The sequence below is a fragment of the Alligator sinensis genome, unplaced genomic scaffold, assembly GCF_000455745.1.
Source record: "Alligator sinensis unplaced genomic scaffold, ASM45574v1 scaffold198_1, whole genome shotgun sequence".
Classification (NCBI taxonomy): Eukaryota; Metazoa; Chordata; order Crocodylia; family Alligatoridae; genus Alligator; species Alligator sinensis.
Genome location: NW_005841906.1, coordinates 2,382,893 through 2,406,388, shown reverse-complemented (window position 1 = coordinate 2,406,388; position 23,496 = coordinate 2,382,893). Strand labels below are relative to the sequence as shown.

The 23,496-nt window shown below is 41.4% G+C and overlaps 1 protein-coding gene across 7 annotated transcripts in view; it reads left to right on the top strand.

Annotated features, from left to right (window-relative positions):
* BTBD9 (BTB domain containing 9) overlaps nucleotides 1-23,496 on the top strand; it is a 289,544-nt gene that overhangs the window by 122,887 nt on the left and 143,161 nt on the right. For 6 of the 7 annotated variants that reach the window (XM_025197813.1, XM_025197814.1, XM_025197815.1 and 3 more), the window contains one exon: nucleotides 20,614-20,685. The exons of the other annotated variant lie outside the window; for it this stretch is intronic. In XM_025197813.1, the coding sequence (XP_025053598.1) occupies nucleotides 20,614-20,685 (72 nt within the window). The remainder of the gene's footprint in view (nucleotides 1-20,613; nucleotides 20,686-23,496) is intronic. 7 annotated transcript variants of the gene reach the window in all.

Genomic DNA, 23,496 nt, shown 5'->3' with positions numbered 1-23,496 from the left:
TTTAGATTATTACATAATCTCTCTGACTCAGTCTCCTGTACCTGATGATACTTTCTGGCATTGATGATGGTGTCCTAGATTCTAGAGCTGCTGTTCTAAGATTTCATACGGGACAACATTCTACTGAAAATGCTATAAAGTAGGAGGAAATTCTTTATTGCTAGGCTTGGATAGTCCCCGATATAGAAATGTTTACTGCACGGAATGATGGAGAAATATTTAAGAGCCACCTTATTAAGGGTCCAATCCAGTCCCCACTGAAGTAAACAGAAATAGTGCAGTTAATTATAATTGCCCAGAATTAGGTCCTCACTGAGCTCCATCCCTTTGTACACGGAAGGCACCTCTACACGTGCTTATTAAGGCAATGCAATAAATTACGGCACAGTTCTTGTCAGAGTTTATTGCTCCTGGGCCTAGTGTTTACATGTGTACCCAGGACCACAGCACATTGAACTGGGTTGGAGCAGCCCTGGCTGGCAGGGGTTCCTAGGGGTCAGTCTTCCAGCCTGAGACTGCTCTGGCCCAGCTCAGTGTGCTGCAGAGGGGCTGCTTGGGGCATAAGGGTACTTCAGTGAGGGGCTAGCCAGCAAGCAGCCCATGTCTTGAAGCACCCTCACGCCACAGCCAGCTGTGTCAGTGTCTACATGTGTACTGTAACGAAGTAAAAAACTCTACCACAAGATAGTACTCATATTCCATGCACTGGTAGAGGCTGGGGACTGACTGGCGAAGCAGCAGCTCTGCAGAAAAGGACCTGGCCAGTAAGCTGGATATGAGCTAACAGAGTGTGCCTTTGTTGCGAAGAAGGCTAATGATGTACTAGGCTGCATTTGGTAGGAACTTTGCCAGCAGATTGAGGGAAGTGATTTTTCACCTCTATTCAGCACTGGTAAGGCCACATCTAGAGTACTGTGTCTTGTTTTGGGCCCCCCACTACAGAAAGGATGTGGACAAGCTGGAGAGAGTCCAGCAATGGGCAGCAAAAAAGGTTGGGGGCTGGGCCACATGACTTCTGAGTAGAGGCTGAGGATACTGGGCTTATTTAGTGTGGAGAAGAAAAGGCTGAAGCGGGATTTAATAGCAACCTCCAACTACCTGAATGATGGTTCCATGGAGGAAGCAACCCCCTGGCATGGGTGCCAGTGTGGCGCGCACAAGCATTTTGCTTGGCATGCATTCTTCAAGGCAGGTGGTGGGAAAGGGGCCAGGGCTGCGCTGCCACAACAAGGATCAGGCTCCTTGCAACTTCACCGCCATCTGCCCTTGGCATGCCAACATCTTACAAGGCAAGGTTGTGGCTGTTTTTGGCACTCTGCTCAAAAACATTGTCAACTCCTGAGCTAGACTGTTCTCAGTGGTGGCAGATGACAGAACAAGGAGAAGTGTTATCAAGTTGCAGCAAGGGAAGTTTAGGTTAGATATTAGGAAGAGCTTTCTCACTAGGAGGGTAGCAAAGCACTGGAGCAAGTTACCCAGAGAAGTTGTGGAATCTCCATCCTTGGAGGTCTTTAAGACCCAAGTAAACAAAGCCTTGGCTGGGATGATGTAGTTGGGGATGGTCCTGATTTGAGCAGGGCTTTGGACTACTAGATAACCTCCTGAGGTCCCTTCCAACCCTAATTTTCTATGATTCTATGTACAAGTGCTACCCTGCTGGAGAGTTAATTAGTTTACTTCAGCATAATAGGGCTGCATGTGTAGACACAAGACATTTAATGTGAATGAGGCAAGAATTCTTTGGGGGGAAAATAGTCTTATCACATGATCACGTATCATAATGCATATACACACAGGAGGAAGATAAGTTTGTGCAAGCCATTTTAATTCTGTTGCATCTCACTTTTGAAGCTTCACTTTTGAACCTTAGCATTCTTTGAATATAATTATGTTTATATGGAATATGTAAAGTATATTTGTTTCCCCCAAGTATTTGATCAGTCTAGTTTATTGCTGTTCTCAATGGCTAATTAAAAGATTGATGACTTTTGTGGCAGAGATCTTTGTGTAGGTATGTAACAAAAAATCACTCTATAATTTCTAAACAAAAAGTTGAGACAAATTGGTGCTTCTGTGTTGAACAAGATTTTTCATATTTTAATATAGTTGAGCTTGGGGACTTACAGAAAGCATCTTTTTCTGTATGAGGTGCCATTCTCTAAGGAATCTTTCCTTTTCAGCTTTAATTTTATTTTAGTTTTCTTAAATAAACTAATGATAAACAAGCTCCAATTTTAAAATTGATTTAAGGATCAAGACTAGCAAATATCTACATTGAGCAGTAAGTTTCTAATTTAAAGTATTTCTAATTTAATAACACTTTCTAGAATTCATACTAAATTGTTCTTAATTTGATTACTGTGAAAAACTTGGCTACTTTCTTAGCAAAACATCTGAAAAAGTTTTTGCCAAATCTGTTTGGTCACTCTACAATCGTTTGGGAGGAATACTTAATTTTTGTCTGGAATTTGTATATGCTGAAACCAGAATTATAATTTTTCCATTACCCATTAACATAAAGCAAGCACTTCACTGCAGACTTTATAACAAAATACTGCATTTGCATCATCCCCCCCCCCCCCCCCCCCCATTGGAGCACTTCTTTTTTTCTAGTAATGATGGTTGCCTTATAAGTCAATAGCTTTTATAGGTGGCATAGGTTTTACAGTAACTTCAGTGAAAAACCATTTAAACACTTCCAAGCTTCTCAGTTTTCCATGGAAATGAGTGCTGTGCAGGGTTACTGTCAAATAGAAATTTCATTGTTTAATGCCTGGGGAGAAAGTGAAAGGGTTATTATTCATTCATTTAGCTGCCTTTCCTAAATATGTATGGTGACAGATGGGCTTAAAGGGATTGAGTTGCATACATTATTAGAGTTAGTAAAAGCTTTTTGGTAAATGTTCAAAAGGGTTACATTAATGTAAGGTTACATATGAAATTTTAATTTATTTCACTGAGGGTTTATTGCACCTGTGGATAAAGATGCTCAGTCTTGCCTCACTTCCGTTGTGTCTAGCAACAGAGTTGTATCCAGTAGAAATGTGCAATTAGTTTTAAAAATGAGAGACTAGCCAAGGACACAAACAAGAGCAAACTGGCTTCCAAAATATATATTCCATTAATTTTCATAATTTTAATAATGACATAGCAGCTTCTGCTGTTCTCATTCATACTGCATGTTTTTAGCAGAATGAAACTGTCTGACTAATTCTCAAACACCCACTTATTTAAATAGATTAACATGTCCTGGTTTGCGTGTGCTAGAAGGAAACAACCTGACTAAATCTTCTCCAGGAACATAGCTGTTGACTTATTTTTGCTGGTGGGGGGGAGGAGAGCGCTAAGATGCACATGTGGAAAGTTTTATGCATTTCAAGTGACAGCCCTCTTCCTGAGGGAGGCTAGGGCCCTTGGTCCCCCATGTACTAGGCACCTCTGTCCAGCAGAGTAAATCCTGGGAAGATTTGAAAACTGAGAAAGCTTATTTCTTCTGTTGCATACAACGTGGGACTATTCTAGTAAAAAAAACCTTTCTCCCTTATGTCAGAGACTGGTAATTCTTGTGATTTCCTACTGCTGCTATATAGAGGTGAATATTGATAGCACTGTATTATAAAATGCTTAAAAGATTTAAACATGGTAAGGTCTTAAAAGCTCAATCTGGGTATTAGCAAGCTCAAATTGTTTCTTGATGTGTGTTCTGGACTGGAACTCAGATCTGGGTTCAATTTCTAGATCTTCTATATACTTGTGTGATTCTGGGCAGATTATATAATCTCTCTGCTTTAGTTCCTCCGTCTATAAAACACAGTAATACTTTCTCCAATCCTCTAGTTATCTTGTCCTGTCAGAGCTCTTCAACACAGATTTTCTGTTACTGTGCATTTGTGCAACAGCTAGCACAGCAAGGTTCCCATCTCATCAGCCTCTGGGTGCAGCTGTAATGCAAATTTAATGATACCTGCCTCCTCAATTTAAATAATCTGTTGCTTTGCTTACACATTATGTCCCCACAGTGTTATAACCATTTCAGAGTCAGAATACTGTAGTTCTGTATAGAGTCATAGTTGAATTTCAACAAAATATAAAATTCTCTCATGGGTACAACATAAAAAACACTGACCTGTCCCAATCTGACAAGTAGCCCTTCAGGAAACTTAATACCTACTTTAATCCATTAAATTCATGGAATGCTACCAAGTGTTCTCAATCTGGACTCGTCAACTTGGTTTTTTGCTGACCACTCATTCAGTCAGCAAGAGAAATGTGATGAATTGTAGAAACATAGTTCTTTTCTCCAGATAAAATGGATCACAGAGGAGAAGGGAAAATGTTTAAGATGAGAGAGAGAGAGAGATAACAAGTGCAGGGCTCCTTTCTATGTTAAAGTAAATGTCATTCCTGAATAGGTGTGCTGAAGAATACTTCCCCCTTTTTGAGGAACTAAAATTTTGGAGGTTTTTGCACATCTGCCTACCAGGTATAAGTCACAGTCCTCTTTCCTTTGCAGGAATCTTTCAGGGAGGGGACTTGTTTTTGCTGAGGCAAATGAAAATGTTTGTTACAGGTTAATAGAGCTCTACTCTTATATGAATTTATTGTGTTCCTGTGTCATGCTATCTTTATTATTTTGAGCAAAATACAATTGAATTTAAAACTGGTTGTGGCAGTGCACTGTATGTGCCTGCCACTTTAAGGGCCTGGAGCTGGCAGCCTCCAGGTGCCTGATTAGGGCAGCCATTTTGAGGCAAAGGCTGCCTATATAAACAAGGCAGTTTGGCTGCAGGAGGTCAGGCAGCAACATTGCCTGGCCTAAGGGCTGCTGAGAACAACCCAGGGGTAAGGGGGAGCTGCAAGGGGATGGTAAGGAGGCTCCTGGTCCTGGGCATGACCTGAAACTGCACCCTGCCGGGAGTGGGTGGTCTGATGGGGCTCTCAGTGGCGTGGGAGCCCCAGGAAATGCCAGGCCAGTTATCAACCCGGTGAAAGGCGGGTCGGGTCGCCTTACCCCCTAGCTCCCACCACCACCGGGTGGGTTACCCTAGTGTTTGTTGGAGGGGCCCAGAGAGGGCGGACCCGGAGAGTGGGAGCGATGTGGGCGTGGTGCTGCAGTTGCCCCAAGAGGACGGGGAGTAGTGGCACGGTGAGGCCCGGAGACAGAGTGAGGGGCTAGAGAGACCCAGCCCGAAGGGGAGAGTACCCTCGACTTGCCCAAGCTGGGGCCAGGACTGTGCGAGTCAAAAGGGCCAGGGGGCCCACCACGAGTGACGCCCAAGAGCCGGGGGCCTGGGGTCCAGACTGGCCTGGAGGTGGGCCAGGGCAAGTGGCCAAAGGTTCCGGGGGGGACCACACCCGAGAGGGGAAAGTAGCTTCGGGGGGCCTAGGTAGCCTGGATGATGGGCCGCCGGAGAGGAGAGGATCGTAGAGGGGTCCTGTAGGATGATTCTGGGGCCCAGCGTGGGGCCGGTGAGGATATGAACATCAAGATGCCATCTGCAAGGCTTGGGCTGCGGTATTAGGGGAGGTTGGAGCCGCAGAGCGCCCCCTGGCATCGGGGCATTACAATGGGTAGCCTCCCGCTTAATTAACATGTTAATTGAACTAATTATCATCAAAGGTGTGGCGGGCGAGATAGGCGGGCGGTTGCCCACAGAGACAGGGGGCGGGCCGTGGAGATTGGCCCCCGGGAGGCCCCCTGTCACACTGGTCCTATGATATTTACAAGGTTGAATCCAGTGCATGGACTGTCTGATGAATTACGCCTAAATAATTGTGCATTCCCTCATTCAGACCTGAAGTAATTAAAAGCTAGTTTCTAAGTCTTCTGGAAAGTAAAAGGAAGTGGTGCAGATTAGAAAAACCTTTCTGATTTAACTGGAAAGATAATGGTAAAAACTAGAGGCAGGTAGCCAATGCTTTCATTAATTAGTATAATGTCAACTTGTTCTCATAAAGCACAGAATTTCAAAGCTCTAGAAACAATTGATATTTTCATTGATGTATTTTGTAGGGTTTTTGGATTATTAAAATACCTTGGCTTATCTGAAGAGGGAAACTTTTTCTTTTTACAATGAATCTTTGCCTCTGTTTTATACAGTGTGTAATATATACCTTCATATATGTATTTTATACCTTCATATATGTATTTTTTTATTAGTCTGTTCCTAAAGTACCTGTAAATATGGTCAGTTTTACAATTTGGATAATCTGTTTGATATGAATACAGATATATGGTTATGTTTAATGACAGTGAAAACATCAGCCACAGCTTGAGTTGAAAGCAGCTAATTCTAAAAGTGGAAAACCAAAATCAGCACTTCCAGTCGTTGTAGCTCATTATTTCTGAAATTATTTACTTACCTTAAACTGTTTTACAAAGCTTTAATATATCTTCAGCTTTATTATTATACCAGAAGCCAGGATAGGACATGCATTTCTCTTTCTCAAAAAAAACACAAAAAAAACACCCCTCCCCCTCCCCCCCCCCAATTTTGTTTAACATAAGAACAAATTAAATAAATTATTTACATTTAAAATTTGGCTTTAGAATGAAATGCTACTATGAGACTACATGATGTCTATTACAGTAATTATTATATTATTGTCTATTGTTTCATTTGCTCCCTTCATGGAAAGGTAGGTTTAGCTTGGTCTATCAATTAGTTCAACTTAGAGGCATTTTTAGAAGCAAGGAAAAAATCAGTTGGATTCTATTAATATTTCTTCTTACAGGGTAATCAGCATAATTGCTGATTGGTACATACTATGTTCACTTGCATAATTGAATTATCTTTTGAAGGGAAATTTTACAATATTGGCTCATAAATAAACCTTTAAGGACCAGCAAAAAACTGCTTTGCCTTTTGGCCTAGGAAACGCCATTGAATGAAGTTGATTTATTCTTCCTGTCTCATCTAAGTAACTCAGGATATATTGTTACTTATCCGATATGCTTCTGAGGCAGTGCTTCCCTTTATGCCCTGCTTGTGTCAATAAGACAAACAACTGCAATGCTATGAGACTGAAGAAGTTTCTTAGTGACTCTGTACTGCCAATAACTTTCACCTGCAGTTGTGCAAAGACACTTGTTGACAGAAAAGCATTAAAAAACTACATATTATTTTGCATACATCTGTGAGTTCAGTTGATTACACTAAAAGGGCCATTTTATAAACAAAAATTGTTCTTGCCTTTTCTAGAAATGATGTCAGAGATATCACATTTTTTCTTCCACGTTTTTAAAAAAATATATAATCAACTCATCATTGGAACAGGGGCATGTTTTACGTGTCTTACAGTTTAGTGGATATCATCAGAACTGAACTACCCTTTACACTTCCAGGTACAAAATAATTATGTATTAGAAGGAATTTCTCCTATGAGCTGGTTACTTCGGAATTGTCCTTGAATGTTTTTCAGCTGTATATGTCACTTCCCCCCATCTTAGGCAGGATAGTAAATTAGTTGAATCATTGATCTTATTTGGTGTGGTAATTATGTTTCTATGCTTTTATTAATATTCTATTATTTATGGTGGCAACTTTCCCAATGGCTCCTTTGTAATTAGGACTGAATTATGCTTGTTGCTGGTCAAAGACAAAGATAGACAACTCTTTGCTTGAGAAGATTGCAGACTGAGTTCTGATCTAGAACCTGGATCCATGTCAGCAGCCCCATTTACTTCAATATTGACTCTCTTTGCAGGCACAAGAATCTGCCCAGGCAAATTCAGTTGCAGCATTGGGGCCTATATTTTTAATTGCTTTAAAAATAATGGCCATTGGCCAGGGCACTTATTAGCAGTTACTGGAAAAGTTGAAGACCCTAGTTCAGTCTATAAAAATACATATCCAGAATAGAAACAAACAATAAAATAATGTATGGGTTGAAAGATTAAAATGGAATGGTGTTCTGTAACAAATAAGAAACAAGGGTTTGGGTTTTTTTTAACAAATATCTTTGTTAAATTCATATAAATAATATGGAGGAGAAATGGGATCAGATCAGATGAAAGCAAAAACAGAGTAACAAACCGATTGGGAAACACATATGCACAATTACTTGTTAGTACCTTTTTAGCTTATAGAGTTTTGAGTTTTCTGTGATTTATAAATTACATAAAATAAGTAGGTGGCATACCTTATTGGTTGTTGGGGAAGGTCTGACTACATTCTATAACTCTTGAAAGTTCAATAAATTAATGATATTCTTAAATATCCATAAAGATAAGTATGTAGGTTGTATTTATTAGGGTGTGCTTTGATTCGGATTTGGCTCAAATCAGGGACAGTGATTGGGTTAGTTGATTTGGATCGCTGTCCCTGATTCGATTCAGTGGAATCCAGATCTGACACATTCGATCGGACAGATTCGATCAGACATAGACAGAGCTTTAAAAGTGTTTTCTACATACCTTGAGGTAGCAGGTGCAGCTTGTGAACACTGCAGTGCTGGGGCACATGGAGCATTCAGAGGAGTGCAGGGGGGCCCTCCACATACTTAGCGGCAAACCCGGAAGTGGACTAGAAGTGCACCGGAAGTACTTCAGGGTCTGCTGGGGAGCACACTGGAGGCCGCCCCCCGTGCCTCCCCAGCTCAGCGATTGGCCTCAGGGGGACCCTGGGTCCCCCCCTGCCTGAGACCCAGGAGGCACCAGTCACTGAGCCAGAGGGGGGGATGCGGGGGGCCCCCCTATGCAGTCCCTAGCAGACCCAGAAGTGGACCGGAAATGCTTCTGGTCCACTTCTGGGTCTGCTGCTGAGCATTCTGGGGAGCCCCCTGTGCTTCTGTGGGATGCTCCACATGCCCCAACATCATAGCACTCATGAGCCCCTGCTACCTAGAGGTATGTAGAACAGACATTTAAAGCTGTCTCTATATCTGAATCTCCAAATCTTTCTGAATCGATTCGGAGAGATTAAAGAGTCCTCTGATTCAATTTGGATTTCGAGATTCGGCCACCAAATTGGGTCGAAGTGCTGCTGAATCAAATTAGGGACCAAAGCTTTGCACAGCCCTAGTATTTACTGGAAGCGAAGATTACCAAGATTGTCAGTTGCTCTTCCTGAATTTTAATTTTGGAAATTAAAGATTTGACCTCAAAGCATGAGATTACCACAACCTTGTGTCTTTTTTTTCCTCTCTCTCATTTCAGACCCTTGGTAAAACTTAACCAAGCTTGACCTGTCCTTTCTTGGTGTAATCAGTAACAGCAGCCATTTTCATTGTGGTATTATTTTCATGTGCTTCTGCTGCTTTATCAATATAATCTGCAATTATTTGAACCTTTAGCAATTTTAGGAAATATGAAATAAGCCAGAATTGTGTGATGTAAGATAATAGCTGATATTATGGAAATGTGATAGTGACTTAATAGTTAGGATTATGAGATTATGCTAAAAAATGGGCTTAAAATGGGGAACAGGCTTGTTTAAAAGTAGGGATATAAAAGGTTAAAGAGTAATTATATTTACACCATTTGACGTTTACCATTTACCTGCCAGCTTGGTGTCGTCTGCTGTTGGGGGAGTGGCTCCAGCAGGGGCTATGTGGGAGGCAGCACAGATTCATACTGCAGCATTGTGTGGCTGCTGTGACACAGGTGTAACTAGTGGTTACCTGTGGGAGTGGAGCCGGGCCAAGTTGGGCGGTAGAGCCGGCAGGGCTTAAATAAGAGTGAATGCAGTGGTGAGGTTGCTATTGGGTGCTGCAGGAGCAGGCTGCATGGAACCAAGCATGTCCTTCCCCTCCCCATAGCACCCACAGGGGCTCCTGCCTGCTAGGACAGCCACTTCTTGCCATGCCCAAGCAGTGTCTCCAGCCTGTGGGTGCCTGGAGCCCTGGGTAGCAGCACCTGCTAATGCACTTTATCGTGCATTAGCAGATGCATGACAAACAGGTCCAGGGAGGTGAAACTTTCCCTTTATCCAGTATTGGTCAGGCCGCAGTTGGAGTACTGTGTCCAGTTTTGGCCACATCTTCAAGAGAGATGTGGACAACCTTGAGAAGGCTCAGAGATGGGCCACTCATATGGTTAGGGGTCTGCAGGCAAAGCCCTACCAGGAGTGCTTGAGGGCTCTGGATCTTCAGTCTCCACAAGAGAAGGCTGAAAGGTGATCTTGTGCCCATCTGCAAATTCATCGGGGGGGCCCAGCAAGGGATAGGAGATGCTCTGTTTACCAGGGCATCCCTTGGAGTAACTAGGAACACCAGCCACAAATTGATGGAGAGCAGACTTAAGTTAGACATCAGGAAGAACTTCTTTACGGTAACGGTTGCCAGAACCTAGAATGGGCTTTCAAGGGAGGGGGTGCTCTCCCCTACCTTGGGGGTCTTTAAAAGGAGGCTACACGTGCACCTGGGGCTTGGGCACTACCTCCTACCACCTCCCGTGGGCAGCAGTCCTGGCAGTTGGGGGCCCCCTCAGCTGTGGGCTGTGGCCCACATGACACATTGAGAGCTGCAAGTGTGGCTCACTGTGGCAAATAGGTTGGGAATCACCATTTTAACCTGCCTGTTAGAATAAAGGATGGCTGATCTATTTTTCAATTCAGCTAAGATTCATTTGGGGATAATCTCTGCCCCTCACCCCATAGTCAAGTGTCAATCAGTTTTCTTCTAACTTTCATCAATCAGAAACTCCATGATGCTGAGGTTTCTAAAAAAAAAAAAAAAAAAAAAAAAAAGGCTGGCAAAGACTTTTATACATCAAGGACTCAGATTCCCAGTGGGATCTGAATCTGATCTTCACAGCGCTAATATGCCTACTTTTCAAGCCTATGCTTGCTCCAACATGTCTGTGAGAATGACCTTCAGTGGTCACATCCACCATGAGTTAGTGAGATCAAAGCTCAAATGGTGTTATCATGCATCTGTGACCTACTGTCTGGGCAAGGTGATCCTCTGTATTCACTCCAGATTCCTGCTAAAGTTTGTTATTTCACCTAAGCCAGCAAATTGCATTCATATGTGTGCATAGGACTAAACCCTTTATAATGTCCCACTCCTGTTTGTGGCCATAACCAAGAGATCCAGAGGATCCCTTCTAAAGTTTCTCCAACTGGATTTCCAGTTAGACTGTTACAAACTGGTAGAATTTGGACTCTCCTCCTTTAATTTGAGGCTCCAGCTATCTCTGCTGCCTCTTTCTGAGGGGCCTCCGTGTCAGACATTGCAGAACAGCAATGTAGAGTTATGAGTTGTGCCTTCATTAAATACTATGAGCCCTGTCCAACATGAAAACATAAAATAATGCTTTACTGGAAGAGGAAGTGCATTAGTTTGCCCCCACTCCTCAGCATCTATATCGATTTGGCACTTCAGCAGGGCTGTTTGGTGCTTTTATCTAACAGCTGATTTAATCGGCTATTAGGTAAAAATACCAAAAAGCCCCACTGAAGCACCTGATCTATACAGATGTTGAGCGAGCCAGGTCAGGTTAACGCAATGTCTCTTCTGGGCATAGAGGCCTCTTCAAATACTACCTTCTGGTTCAGTGGTACTTCAGTCAGTCTTTGCCTGAAGAGGCTTGGAGTCACCTGCAGATGTTTTGGGCACTGTGTGGGAGAGAATATATGTGTGGACAGCCACTCGAAGAAGAAAAGGAAATTGCTTACCTGTAACTGGAGTTTTTCATGGTGTTGTCCATGCACACGTTCAAACTCTGTCTTCCTTCCCTTTTTCTTTTGACTGTCTCTCTTAGAAACTTTCATGGAAACTGAGGAGTGGGATTGCACGTGCTGGACTTTATGCTCCTAGTGCAGTGGGAAGGTAGAAGAATCTCAGAAAAAGGTTTAAGCAGCCTGTATAGGAAATGTTAAATAGGAAAGTCTGATCAAGGCTCAGGAACTGTAAGAATGTTGTGTGGATAAGGCAGATAAGGTTCTTTGGGTGAATCTGATATCTTTTATTTGACCAATTTAAATATAGTAAAAGTTGTGTTAACTGGCACTTTATTAGCCAGAAAACTCTATTAACCGGCATCTGAGCACCACGGCAAAAGCAAAACCGAAAGTACCACTTCTGGGGCACATCCTGTTTCACCACTGCGAACTGAGTTTTTCTTCGCCACTTTTTCGACCCATGGCCCAGGGCAAAGCAGCCTGCACGGGAAAAAGCAGCCTGTGCGGGGCCCCCCTCCTTGTCCCCCAGCACACTAACGCCCGGGGAGTGCACTAGATGATGGACATTTGATTAACCGGCATCCCCCATTCCCAGGGGATGCTGGATAACAGACCTTTTGCTGTAGTTGTGAAAAACAATTTTTAAACAAGCTTTTGAGTTCAAAAACCCTTCATCAGGCTGAGGAAGTTTCAACAGTTGGTATGTGCTTTTCCTGGATGAAATGAAAAGTAAAGAAGCCAGAGGCTGGGCTGGTCTGCATACAAGATAGGCAGTCATTGAAGGTGTAGATTGAGGAGTCAGTGGGTGAGAAACAGGCTGGGTGTGGGGGGGAGAGAAGGGGGGTGAAAGTGGAGAGGTACTTGGGGAGTCAGATGTCAGGCAGGTGATAATGTGCCATAAATCCAATGTCTATATTTAGTCCATGATTTTTAGTATCCAGGAGGTTGATGAAGTGGAGATCATAGGCTCATGTCTGAGAAGTGTTTTGTAAGTTTCCTTTAAGGGTTAGAACTGAGAGATTGGAGAGAGAGTGGTTTTCTTGTGAGAAATGTGCCCCCACAGGTAATTGGGTATTCTTGTCTTTGATAGATTTCCAGTGTGTGTTTATTTTGGTGCGCAGTTGTTGTTTGATCTCTCCTATGTATTTTCCATCAGGGCATTTGGTGCATTGGATGAGATGTATTAAGTTTCTGCAGGTGCAGCTGTAAGATCTGGGAATGCTGATGGCTCTGTTGTGGGGTGCAGTAAATGCGGGGGTGGTGGAGATGTGTTGGCAGGTTTTGTATTTCTTGTCATGGCACGATCTGGATCCTTTTGGTGTGTTCTGGGCCTGAGGAAGTTTGCTTCTGGTGATGAGACTAGTGAGGTTCGGTGCTTGTTTGAAGGATAGGATGGGTGGCTCTGGGAAGATCTCTTTAAGAATAGGGTCTCTTTCTAGTATGGGTTGCAATTGTTTGAGGATTTTCTGTATGGGTTCGAGGGAGGGGTGATATGTCATAACCAGCGGTGTGCAATTTGTGGGGGGGTTTCTTCTGTACTGCAGCAGTTCTTCATGTGGTATCTGGGTGGCTCTTTCAAACGTGCAGTCTATCTCTCTGGAGGAGTGTCCTTGTTGGGTGAAAGCCTTTTTAAGATTGGTGAGGTGGCAATCCCGGGTGTTCTTCTCAGTGCAAATTCAATGGTATCTGAGGGCTTGGCTGTATATCACAGCTTTTTTGGTGTGTTTAGGGTGTTTCTGTTTCTGTACTGATATGTATGTTGGTTGTGGGTTTCTTGTATAACGTGGTCTGTATTTTATCATTCTGGATACTGATCATCGTGTCTAAAAAGGAGAGGTTGATGCTGGAATATTCTAGAGAAAGTTGGATGGAGGGATGGTGATTGTTGAATTTCTGATGAAACTCAATCAGAGATTGTAGGTTTTCAGTCCAAATGATGAAGATGTCATCGATATATCTTAAGTATAGCAAGGGTTTGATGGTGCAGTCCTTGAGGAAGTCTTCCAGGTGGCTCATAAAAATGTTGGCATACTGTGGGGCCATTTTGGTGCCTGTAGCTGTTCGCATCGTCTGGAGGAAGCATTGGTTATTAAAAGTGAAATTGTTGTGTGCGAGGATGAAGTGTATAAGGTCAGTAATATCTTTGGGTCTATACTCTGAGATGTAATCTTGCTCCTGTAGATATGTAAGGCAGGCTTGGATGCCATCCTGGTGTGGGATGTTGGTCTATAGACTGGTAGATGTCCATGGTGGCTAGGAGGGTGTTGCTGGGAAGGTGGTCTATGTTTTTAAATTTTTATAGAGTCTTGGACAAAACTTGCTCTGTGGGTGACAAGCGGTTTTAGGATTGATTCAATGAAACCTGATATTTCCTCAGTTAGGGTCCCATGGTAGGTCTGCCAGGGTTCCCTTGTTTGTGGATTTTGGGGAGCATGTAAAAAGGGTTAGGTAGTGGGGAGATCAAGTCTGTAGTTTTTCTTGTAGTCCTGATGGAAATGATTTGATGGTATTGTTGAGTTTCATGGTGAAAAGGAGAGTAGGATCTTCTTGTAGTTCTTTGTAGTAGGTGGTGTCAGAGAGCTGTCTGTTGGTTTCTTTTATGTAGTCTTCACATTTTAGGATGACTGTGGCTCCTCCTTTATCTGCTGGTTTTATTACTATTTGGTGGTTAGATCTTAAAGATTCTATGGCCTTTCTCTCTGGTAGAGAGGGGTTGTTGTGGCTCTATGTGTTGTTGATTATTTCATTGTTCATTCTTTCCCTGAAACAGTCAATGTAGCAGTCAGGGTTAGGGTTTCTTTTGCAGTGAAGTGTCCAATCTGATGGTTTTGGGGGTTGATCTTTTCCTGAATGTTGTCAGAGGATGAGTTGTTGTTGCAAGTGGATTCAGTTTGGTCATGGAAATATTCCTTGAGGCGGAGGCATTGGAAGAATTCTTCTAGTTCTTCACATTGTAGTATTTTGTTAGGGTATTTTTCTGGACAGAAATTTAGGCCTTTAGAAAGGACAGATTTTTTCAGTTTTGGTAAGCGTGTGTGTGGAGAGTGATGATATTTGAGGGTTGGTCGCTGCTTTCAGTTTCATCATTTCTGAGGTTGGAATGTTGTAAGGTGTTGGTGGTGTTCCTCTGATGGTTGTTTTGTGACTCGGGAAGTTGTTCTTGGGGGTTTTGTCCCATTTCTTCTTTTTATGTTGGATGAATGTTGTAGAACATTTTTCATAGTCTCTTTGTATCCATTGTATATTATTAAGGAAAATGTCTGGATTTCTGTCTTAAGTTGTTGTAGAATGTGGTGATTTTCTTCCCAAGTTGGTCTCTTTTGTAGTAGATTAGGTGAAGTAGATGAGTTCTAATTTTCTCTGAAGTTCTTCTGCATAGCTGTGAAGCATATTTGGAGTTGTGTGTAGTAGCCAGAGGATTGTGGACGTTTAGTCCTCTGGGAGCGAAATTGTGTTCTTGCATGGGCTTAGAAAATATATGTTGCTGTTGAGTTTGGTTTCTTTCTTTCTTCATGTTGTACAGTTTCCATTTGTGTGGATAATGCATCTCAACAAGCTCTGGTTTCTGGTAAGTAACTTATTTTTGTAACAGGGAGCAATGAAGTAATGGAACATGAAGGATCAGGGAATAGTGAAAAATAGTTTCAAATTATTGCACAAAATACCTCAGAATGTATATTCTTTATATGAAAACTAACAATCAGATCCTTGTTCTAACAAGAACAGTGTAGTCAACATGTTAAAAAAAAGAAAAAGGGAAGATAATGAAACTGCCTCTAGGACCATTTTTCCTTGTAGTTTTAAGGGATTGATTGTGCACACCACAAAATTTCAGAATGTTTTTAATTGAATTGCATGCATTTTTCTATATTTATCAGAAACAGGAAGAAGAAAAAGGGAATGGATTTAGGATTAGCCAAGACACTTGGATGCTGAATCACAAGTCATATCTAAGCACAGATTTTGTGATATTAGAGTTTCATTAGTCCCCTGTATTAGATTTCAGCATGATTATGGCAGCAGTCACATCAGGTCAGCTGAACTTACAAAATTTTTGTCCTCATCTATATGGAATCTGAAGAGCAGGACCATTCTAGTTTGGGACCTGACCTGAAATTAAAATCCTTGGGGAACCTGCTGTGATATGAGGGTTTGAAGGACAACCTACAAACTCAGATGTGCAACTTAGTGGTTCATAGTTGAGGAGGTTTCATAATTTTGCCACCGTGTAGTTTTTGGCAGCTTTATTGTTTTATATTTAAAAATTAATTTTAAGATAGAAATGAGGATTTTTAATAAGTGTTTTCCATGTCCTTGAATGCTTATCATTCAGATTTGTGGAAAGCGCACCATAATATCATGCATTACTTATTTATGCTCTCATGTGTATAACTGTTGAGCTGCTTAAACATCTACAGAATTTTCTGTTAGTTGCATAGCTTGTGTGATGGTTCCATGTATTGTGCCAGGAACAAAATGTCCCATGTATTTATTACATAAGTACTGCAACGTTCTTACCCACTTAGTTGATTCAGGCAGATTCTGTGATGTAAAGCACTTGGGTAATGGCTTAGTGAATCTATTAGCAGGGATGCATTAAATCTTTTAAATCATCTATTATTCTGCTTCTTCTGTGTATATCAGCTGTGTGGGTGAAAATGTAAGTTGCCTCTGTGAAGCATTTGCAGCATGTGTGAGTGTTACATATATTTTTCCTACAAGCATTAAATAGCTTTGTCTTGTGCGTTTTATTTGCTTTACCACCACTGAGAGTCATTTCATATCTTTAAAGCATGGCTTTCCAAACTGGTAAAATGGACTTTGGTTATGTTTTAAGGAGATTTTGTTGTCTAAGTGCAGGAAAAATCGTTTTCTGTCAGAAGAGAGAGAACCTTTTCACATTTGTTCTGGCTTCATTCCATTTAAGGTGTGACATGTCCATTACTTTTGCATGTGGTTTAAGGTTAGCAAGGCTTTTCCCTTCCCCCTTAATTCTTTTATCTTTTTGCCATGAGTCTGTAGATTCAGCTGTGTAAATTTGAAGGATTGTGCATCTCCAAGTTGCCAAGAAAAAGTAGCTTATGTGGCAGTGAATGACTTTGTTTCCTTTTCCACCAAAAGACAAACACAGAATGGCCTTTTAATGCCCTTGTCGGTTAGGCCGTACATGATAGAAAATGAAGGGCCTCTGTGGCAGGAACAGCTTTGTAAGATAAGGAAAGTAATGATCAGAATGTGAATGCTACTTGTTTCTAATTAGGCAGATGGCAAATGTGTTTGTAGAGCTGGTAGTGGCATGCTTCCAGTAAATGACCAACACATGAAAAAAGGAAATCTGATACTGGTTTGGGCCTATTTTAATATGCATCGCATTTGTTTTTCTTTGCCATTAGCCCGACTCTCTTTCTGTTCTCAGTTGTCTTGATAATAAGCTGGAATGAGATATTGATGCAAAAAAATTCTCATTTCATTTCTTTCACCTCTCTTTAGATAGTCTTCTTGTTCACAGTTCTTAGGGGGATTAGAATTTATGCCTGCACTATAACCAGTGTTTGTCTCCATTTTACTGCAGCTGTTATAACTAAGGATTAAAGAGGATCTACAGTATGTACATTTTTGTTCTTTGGCACACAGGTCCCAAGTATTGTTCTGATGCAGCTGACTGAGCTCTGGTATTAGGAGTCCTCCAGAGTATCTACAGCTGAATCTATGGTGTACTCCCAGCATCTGTTATCTGAATTAAATGTGTCAGTTGTACAAATGAAAGCAACAGAAGTAAAATGCAGGACAGTTTTTTAGGAAAATAAGAGACATTTGTATCTACAACAGAGGGTCTGGGTCATGATAATTGCATATGGAATTGGAAGATGGTTTTGGAGAGGGAAGGAGGTTGGATTACAGTTGACTGGTAATCAATCCATGTAATTCAGTCAGCTCTTTATGGGCACATATTCTACAATCAGGCCAGCAGAACTTGGTTGTTCCCTGCAATTCACCATCATATTTATTCTATTCATGTGACACAAATGCTGTATTAGATTAGGAAAGTTGAACACAGACATCCATGGCGTTGTCTCATCATGGGAACTGGTGGGCAAAATTGAAACAAGACTAGAATTCTTGTAGCATAAACGCAGGTGTCAGTATCCCTTGTTCTCAATCAGGACCAAAACCAAAAATACTGTTACCAAATGGCAAAGTTGTAATGGTTCATCCCACTTCTAGTAATTATAGCAAAATATTTTTAAACTCCAAAGTTTAACCTCCCCTCCCCACATCCTTCCTTTTTCAGAAGGAATGATTCATTATTCTTTTTGTCTGCTGTCCTATATTGTCAGTTGACAGGGAAGATAGGCTAGCCCTTGAATTGAGTTATTTCCCCCCTCACATTGCAGAAGGATCAGTAGAAAATGTGGGGCCTATAGGAAGCTGCTGCGTTTCTGACAGAAGGTGAACAATTTCTAGTGTTTTTAGTGTCCCTACTCCTCCTTTGTGCCTGTTGTGTGATTTTTGTCAGAAAGCAAGAGTGTAATTACAATTCATAATTTGTCCCCAGGTTCTTCACCGTTCCCATTTCACAGAACAAAACAGTTATGTCCAAATTTACATCATTCTCCAGCACTAAAGCACCTAGCATAAGGAATTTTTTTTAACTTTGCGATTCAGACTTTTTAATGCAATTTATAGTTCAGGGTTCAGACATTAGTCTAATCAAGAATCTTGCATATGAAGAGACGAAACTTATTTTAGCCAGTAATACATATACCAATTATGGGGAATGGTAAAAGTATATTTGGCTATATATGTTTATTAACAGACTCACTTATGTTGACTTGAGCAATATAAATGATAGCTATCTAATAAAGATATAGTCTTTTGGTTTCTATTCTGTTTTATCTATTTCAGAACTCTACAGGAAATGCAAACAATTATCTGATAAGCTGGGGGAAAAGCTCATTTTAAAGAACAACCTATTTGTTGTTGTTAGTACTTGAGTTGATAGCAGAACAATAAAACATGCAGATTTTGAACTTTTTCTTAGTTTAGTTTTTAGTCTCCAAAACAGACAAGATTTGTTGCAAATATTTTATTGAGCAATAAAGAAAGACGTAGTTTATTCCCACATGTGTTGATTTGTTGTTCATAGCACAAAATAGATACAGAAAAGGGAACAGTTATCGGTCCCCAGCACATCCACCCACAGGCCTTTCATTTGTCACATTCTGTTCCCAAACACTCCCCCTAATTCCTAGCAAAATACAACCAACATAAACAAAGGAGGAAATAAATGAAATGCCTAAAATAAACAGTGAGTTAATCAAAAATCAATAACTTTTCTTCCCAGACTGTATTTAATTGTCTGAGCTTGTGTACCTTCTCCCTATATTATGTAGCAAAAAAAATATTAAATGAAAATTAAACTTATAAAGTCAAGCTCAGAAGTTAAGAAAAACCAAAATTAAAGTTGTTTGTTCACCCTAATTGGGTCCCCTTGTGTTTTACGCCTTATGATACAACCTTTAATTACATGTACATGAACTATTTTTTCCACAGAGCCTTTACCTTATACAGTGCATGAGATGGACTGTACTCTCTGAATGCATAGTGGCTCTACAATATTTCTTCTTATCCTTACCATTATGTGAGTGGCATCAGGCTTCATTTAACAAATACCACTTGGTCTCTGCAGTGAATAGAAAATTAAGGATTTTTCATAAAGTTTTAAGATGTGCTGCTCACCATAGTACTTGAGGGCACTTTTACGTGTGCTCTGGGGTGAGGGGGAGTGGTGCTTTAATTAGAGCAGCTCCAGGAGCCACTCTAATTAAAGTGCCACAGCGTCTCATGTATCAGCATCCCTGTGCTTTGAAATGGCAGCAGGGGCACTTGAACGTTGCTCATTCAACAGCACGTTGGAACAGCCTTCACACTCGTGGCACCCTGAGTGTTTCAGACCATTAATTTGCTTACCATTACCACAGCCTTGTAAATCACCAGGTCAGCCTGGTAATCCAGGCTGACCTGGACAGGCTCAGCAAGTGGGAGGACGAGAATCTGATGGTGTTCAACGCCGATAAATGCAAGCTTCTCCACCTTGGGAAGAAAAACCCGCAGCATCCTTATAGGCTCGGCAGTGCTATGCTGGCTAGCACTATGGAAGAAAGAGACTTGGGGGTCATCATTGACCACAAGATGAACATGAGCCTGCAATGCGATGCTGCGGCTAGTAAAGCAACCAAAACGCTGGCTTGCATCCATAGATGCTTCTCAAGCAAATCCTGGGACATCATTCTCCCCTTGTACTCGACCTTAGTGAGGCCACAGCTGCAGTACTGCGTCCAGTTTTGGGCTCCACAATTCAAAAAGGATGTGGAGAAGCTTGAGAGAGTCCAGAGAAGAGCCACGCGCATGATCAGAGGTCAGGGAAGCAGACCCTACGATGACAGGCTGAGAGCCATGGGGTTCTTTAGCCTGGAAAAGCGCAGGCTCAGGCGTGATCTGATGGCCCCCTATAAGTTTATCAGGGGTGACCACCAGTATCTGGGGGAACATTTGTTCACCAGAGCGCCCCAAGGGATGACGACTAGGTCGAATGGTCATAAACTACTACAAGACCGTTTCAGGCTGGACATAAGGAAGAATTTCTTTACTGTCCGAGCCCCCAAGGTCTGGAACAGCCTGCCACCGGAGGTGGTTCAAGCACCTACATTGAACACCTTCAAGATGAAACTGGATGCTTATCTTGCTGGGATCCTATGACCCCAGCTGACTTCCTGCCCTTTGGGCAGGGGGCTGGACTCGATGATCTTCCGAGGTCTCTTCCAGCCCTGATGTCTATGAAATTAGGGAAGAATTAGTTTTCATGCTGTATTGGTGGGGGAACTGAGGCACACACTAAAATTAATGAAGCTATTAACTGATTAAGAAAAATTAGTTTTGAAAGCCCATTTTGAGACACCTAGTGCCTGATTTTTTTTTTTTTCAAAAGGGTTGAGTCTGAGGCAATGGCCGGTAATAAAGCCTCTGAAGCTTGTGGAAATCTGAATGGCAATCAGTTGAGGTGAGATTTGCTTTCACTCTTTGCTGTCTAGATTAGTGTGCATCTTAAGGAAACATGGTACTTTTCCAAACTTTTGCTGTCATTTATGCCTGTAATATTGTAATGCGTCTTACTGATATTCCAAAGACTATCATTTAAAACTTCATAAGCAATTTTACAAACATGTACCTCTTAACAAATATTTGTCCATATTGTGCATACTAAAGTATTGAACACGTTAAGTTAATGTCTTATGCTATTGTGTTGCACTTAAAAAGTGATCCGGACAAACAACGAGACAATGCAATATCCTGGTTACCTAGTATTTTTTTAAATAGTAATCAGTTCATGTCCCCTCCTGCCCTTGGAAACTGAGAAAATGATGACAAGAACCTCATGGACTACAGTAAATATTTTGAATGGATCTTCTCTAAAATCTGTATTTTTTTTTTTTTTAGTTAAAACTCAGTTGTTCATGTTAAATCAAAAATCTTGATGCAAATTTAACTATGATGGCTCTGCTATTTAATTGTAATATATTTATGGGCCATTTTTCCAAGTATTTAGGCCATTGTTTAGAATTCCCTGAAGACAGATTTCTTCAGTGGTTGAGCTGTGTTCATTTGAAGCTTTTGATATGGGTTGTCTATTGAATATAGCTCTATGTTACTTGTATTTATCATTCAGACACAGTTAATTTATCCATTACCAAGATGTACCAGACTTTCTGAATCCATTTTCTTTGTTTGAAAGGAGATTTGTTTCTATTGTCAGATTATAGCAATTTTTCTATTTGTGAACAAAATAACAGTAGGCTTTCGTTTAAATTCCACACCTCAGAATTTGATTTCAGAAATCTGGGTGCTTGAGCAAAATTGCTAAAAGTCATGGATTTGTTTATTTTATGTCTGGAATAAACTTCTGCCACACAGAAGAATGCAAAATTAAGTTATGGAGCAGTGCTGATCATTCATTTAATGAGATATCCAGGGGAATAAAATACAAAAGATTTATTGGCAGAAGGGACAAGTTCTTGTGATATTATCTTTTCCTTAGCGTGGTAATAAGGAAAAGTATAGTCAATCCCTTTCCTGGTAATAGCAACAAAAAATCTACCTATGAATAGTAACGTAGAAATATGTAACCTTTAGCTGATGAAAGAGATCTTTATTATATATTATTTCTAATGTGCAATATTCTTCACTGTTATTTATGATTAAGGATTTATTCCTTGATGTGTGGTACTGTTTTAACTTGAATATAAAATGATCCACTAATAATTAGATTCTGCCTATGGAAAAATTATATATTTGTTATAATTTTCCAAGTATAGAATCTAATTATTGGACATACACCTTAGATGTGTCCCTTTCCCACTGCTATAGCAGGGGAAATAAATCTTGGGGGTCAGCTAGCTCCCTTACCTCTGCCTCTCCCCAACATCTTTCTCTTGCAGCCCCTTACTGTCAGACCCTCCTCTCTGAGCACCTGGAAGTGAGGAGCAAATTTGAAAAAACTGCCCTTGAAACAGGGGTAGTAATTTGTCTATAGTACCCATAGACTTAGTTCATCCTAAGTGTTACCTTTTTAGAAACGTACTGTACTGTGCAGGTTTTAGCACAGTACTCCTTAAACACAGTTTTAACCAGTGCTTTGACACCTACCTTATGTATAGTAAAAATGATGCATGATATTAGTCAAAAGCCAAGAGGCTCAGAATTTGTTATTTAGTCCCTTGGGCTGGGCCCCAGCAGGGCCAATAGCATTTCAAACTATGGTGACCCCACAGCTCAGCACTGCTCAGTATATGTGTGTGTATTCCAGATCCTCTTCCTCTTCCCACCCACAAATTATCTGTTTGCTAATTAGCCCCCCACTTATGACTGGAACCAGGTGCTCTTGTTGTGAGTCCTGGGATCCTCCAAAAATGTATATGCAGGTGAGGCACAGGGCAGCCTGATCTAGCTCTACCACATGGATGGCAAGGCTACACTAATCACATGTGACGGGCTGAGAGAGAGGGTGACAGAGGGTTTTGGGTGAATGTTTGGGACCCAGTTTGGTGATGTTTGCTAGATTTTTAAGGCTGGTGAAGAAACAGGAATAATTGGAAATGGTGTGAGGAGGCAGAGCTCAGTTGTGGGTGTGAAGAGGAAGTAAAAATATATGCAGTGCAGTGGCTCATCATGACTTTGAAAAGAGTTGGCTCTGAGGGGGACTGTGCTCTGTGAACACTACCATGCATCTTTTTCGGATGGGCTGCCCTAACCTATCCTTGTGGCAGGTTCCCATGAGCATCTCGGCTTTTTGGCTAAAATCAAATGTAGCTCTTGAGCCTCGCCTGCCTCCCTGTGGAACCAAGCCTACTACTGTTAATCATGGACTCTTCCCCACACCCACAATTGTATCCCGCATGTTATTTGTAACTATATATGTTTTCGGAACCATCTTCCTATTACAATTCAGTATTGTTGTGCAGGGTCTCCTGTATATTCTCTGCTTTGTAAGTTTTGTGCCCACTCCCTCTTTTCCCCCTTCCCGCCCCCTTACCCTTAGTCTTAGTTGGCTACATGTTTCATACGCAGCTTAGTTGTGTTGCCACCCCTACCCGCATCCTCTACTATGTAGCCCCCCTGCTTGGTTCTTTCTGTATTTCCTTGTGCTTTGAACTCTGTCACTTGAACTTTAATATTCTAATATTTATAAAAGCCTTAATCTGTCTGTCTGTCTCTTCATAACACTTTATTCATGCTCTGATCGGCTGACAAACAGCCAAACAGAGTGCAAAGAAGCATTCGGACAGGTGGCAGCGCGTCACCATGATGGCGGGGG